Below are 3792 nucleotides of genomic sequence, written 5' to 3'. Positions count from 1 at the left end.
GAGGGTGCCCCCCCGTATCGGCAGCGAGTGTTTGCCCTATGAGCTGGTGGGGAAGGGCGAGCAGGCGGCTGGAGCAGGGGAGCGATGCTCGGCCAAGGCCGTCTCCTTTTCCTCTTCCGTCCTCCTCTCTTTGGGGGAGCGAAGGGATGGGTGACAGACCCAATGAGTGTTTTGCTGCCGTTTAAATAGGGACATGATTAGGCCTTAAGTGATGACAGTTAAAAATTATTTTAAGGTGACACATTTCGAAATTATCGAAAACCGTTATAAATTGCCTTTTCCCCAAATAGATTATCATGGGTCCATCTCTCTGTGGTATAGGTAATGTGTGCGAGTGATTTATTCTATTGGGGATTATAACAGATGCTGTAAAATCATCTTGTAAGTATTCGAAAATTTGTCTGTCTCTGACGTGTCTTAGCACGTACAGGAATGCTCTGTTTGGGGAAGCGGGGTCCTTATCCTGATTTATCTCAAGGTACTTGTAAATGTTGCTGTAATTTCATGTTATCAAATCACTTAGCTCTTCCTCTTCCAGAACGAAGTTATTTTATCTCATGCACCTTGTTTACTTCAAATTAGCCCTGAGGTTGGCCTGAAGTTGCACCTTGTTATTCCTCCACCTCCTATCTCCGTCTTAGGCTCTGTTGGCAAATTTGAAGGTATAAGTAAATACTTTTTTGTTATTAATAGAATAACTTCCCCCTCCTACACACACGTTTTCTTTTCATTCCAGTCTTGGTTTTCCGTGAGAAACTGACATTGCAGTACAAGCGGAAACCTCCCAAATTGCATGAAAACGCCTTAATTCTCCTAGCAACAAGGTCAGGGCTCAAATCCAAGACCTTTCCACGAGCGTGGGGGAGACGGCCCTTCCAATTACCTGCTCCCCCTGCGGTACGGATCCGGTCGGTTCATCAGCACCTGGGTTTGGGTGGATTTGAAACTCAGCCACGGTATTGTTTAAAAATTCTCCATTCATTGGGGAAAGGTTTGTAGTGGGCTGAGCCCTGAGCAACCTGGGGCTGGTTTTATGGCTTCCCATTGAAACCTGGTGGAACCCCGTGGTGGCGACTGATTTCCCCCTTCCCCACTCATGTGGCTTTGATCAAACCCAGGGCTCGGAGAACGACCTCCCCGGGAACTGGAACCGCTGAGCTTTGCCCAGTTCTGCCGTTCATTACGGCGTTTGTGAACTTCTAACTCCAGATGATAGAATTAGGACCTTTGTGCCTAGCCCGGCATGGAGATCACCGGTCCTATGGCAGAGCTGGCTTTGTCCCCATGTAGGGGGCACATATGGGGAACATGGGCCCTGGATTAGCGTGTTTGATGCAGAAGTTGCTGTGATGCCTCTGCCCTCTTCATGGGACCTACCTGCGGTAACAAAACCTCTTAGGCAGAATTGATTAATGATTTTAGGGTAAACATCACGTATGGTTGCACCGATTGAATTGAAGCTCTGCTCGAGGTTTTAAGCCGGGGAGGGATGGCTGGTCCTGGAGGCTGGCAGTGATGAAGCTTTGCCCCTGCTTGGGTTATCCTCCCCGATGGTTCCCCTTTGCAGGTCCATTTGTAGCTTGTCCGCGGTTATTTGGGCATCAGAGGTGTGGGGAAGCCTGAGCCAGCTCGGCGCGGGGGGCTTCCCTCCTGTCCTGCAGCCCCAGCCCTTCCCACAGACTGCACCAAACTCTGCTGTGATGCTGCAGGACTTTTTAGGAAAGCTTCTGAGAAAGAGCGGGCTGGCCTGGCCTTGGGGAAGGGGTGGTAAACGTGCGGGGCTGGGCTCCTCACCCCTGCCGTCGTGCCCTGATGAGCCCCTGCGCTGAGACGCTGCAGCCTGGACCGACCATCATGGCACTGGTCACGCTACCGTGGGTGTCCTGTCCCCGCCAGGGACAGGATGGGTGAGATGGCTGAGAGCGTCTGGTACTGCTTACCTCACATGGAGAGAGTTGAGTAGTAGGCATGGCAGTCAGCACGGCCCCGCAGTGCTGAAAAACTCATTATTTGACTTCACTGGGGAGTTGACTTCCATACTATGATGGAAATCCTTCCTTTGGCTTTGCTGAGCATTAGATTAAGTCCCGTATGATGCTCCATACTGCGCTTATCCCTGTCCGGAACCCACAGAACACCCAGAGCTGAGACAGCAGCCAGGGCTGAAGTGAGCCTGTATCCCAAAACCTTGCCCCACAAACCTAGTACATGAAGGACCACATCCCCTCTGCCACTGGAGGTGAAACCCTCTTCCAAACGAAAAGCAACCCTGAGAGAGCAGAGGTGTAACATCGGGCATGTGCGTCACCCCTCTGGCAGTGTAGCTGGGGTGGCTCTGGTGGCTGAGGACACTGCTGCCCATCACATCGGGATGCCGATGGGACACCAGCCCATCTCGGGGGCTGCTCTGGTGTGGGAACGGCCCTTTCCACCACTGGTGTTGCCCAGGGGATGCGAGTTGGAGCCAAGCCTGGCGCGTGCAATGCAGCTCCACAATAACCATTGGGATTCGGAGACTGGAGCGGGGTCGGGGACCTCGATGCCGACGGCACCCCTCCGGCTCATCCCCGCAGGCCCACGCACGGCTCGGTTGCCCGGTGTCTGTGGTGCCGGGATGCTGCGGGGGAGAGTTTGCGAAGCCCTGCCAAGGCTTTAGACTAAGGCTTGTAATGATTTTAGTGGGATTTGGGTAATCATGGATGCGAGCCCATAAAATATTTCAGAAAACATATCAAAAGGGAGTGGTAGAGGTGGCAACGCTGTTGTTTGGCCCATATGAGATTCTGTTTTTTTTATTTTTTCATGATTTTGATATTTCCCTGGTGTGAGTTCAATTCACCCTCCTTTCCTAATGGAAAAAGCAAAGCTAAATGTCTTGCTTTGCCTGCAATTGAAGGAGCTGGACTGGATAAACTTAACTGTTGTCTTTGAAAAATCTTTCTCTCCTTGGATAGGAGTGTTTTAAAAAAAAAAAAAAAGAAATGATGACTTCATGCTTTCGTGGTTTTGTTTTTGGGTTTTTGTTTTTTTTTAATTCATTTCTATTTCAGCTGATGTTTGTTATGGCTCCTATTAACAACATTTGAACCAAAACCAAGGTCCAGATGTGATGATTTTATTTATGCCAAATTGGATTTTGATCACTGCGCTTGCATTTGGATAATGAATTTTTTCTTTTTCTTTTTTTTTTTTCATTTTTCAGCCTGATGGCACCAGCAAGGAGTGTGTCTTCATTGAAAAAGTCTTAGAAAACAACTATACGGCACTGATGTCAGCAAAATATTCGGGCTGGTATGTTGGATTCACCAAAAAAGGGAGACCGCGGAAAGGGCCCAAGACCCGGGAAAACCAGCAAGATGTACATTTTATGAAGAGGTACCCAAAGGGGCAAGTGGAGATACAGAAACCTTTCAAGTACACAACAGTCACCAAGAGGACTAAGAGAATACGACCCACCAACCCCAGTTAAAAATAGACAAAAACAGTGTCACAATAATAAACCACAAAAAAAAAAAAACTGCACCAGAGGAATATTTTTACATTAAAAATAAGGAAGAAGCTCTATTTTTGTACATTGTGTTTAAAAAAAAATAAAAATTAAAAAAAAGTAATAAAAGACTAGATGGCAAACGCTGGGGAAAAGCTGTTAGGGATTTATTGTGACTTGAAAAACAAAATGAACTGCTCTATTTAAATTGACTTCTTGTTGTTGATGACACACAGGTGCTTATCTCGCTTTTTTGGAAAGGACAACTTTTCAAGCATATCCCCAGAGGAGGAAAAAAAAAAAAA

General features: G+C 47.7%; 1 protein-coding gene across 1 annotated transcript in view; it reads left to right on the top strand.

Moving 5' to 3' along the window:
- The window catches only part of FGF18 (fibroblast growth factor 18), a 71359-nt gene extending 67857 nt beyond the window's left edge, over positions 1-3502 (top strand). The window contains exon 5 of the mRNA XM_009880728.1: positions 3203-3502. Coding sequence (XP_009879030.1) covers positions 3203-3469 — 267 coding nt within the window. The 3' untranslated portion in view covers positions 3470-3502. The remainder of the gene's footprint in view (positions 1-3202) is intronic.
- The last annotated feature ends 290 nt before the right edge of the window (positions 3503-3792 follow it).

This window comes from Charadrius vociferus, unplaced genomic scaffold, assembly GCF_000708025.1.
Source record: "Charadrius vociferus isolate BGI_N301 unplaced genomic scaffold, ASM70802v2 scaffold822, whole genome shotgun sequence".
NCBI classification, from domain to species: Eukaryota; Metazoa; Chordata; class Aves; order Charadriiformes; family Charadriidae; genus Charadrius; species Charadrius vociferus.
Note: the sequence above shows the minus strand (reverse complement) of the source record. Positions and strands in the feature narration are given on the sequence as shown.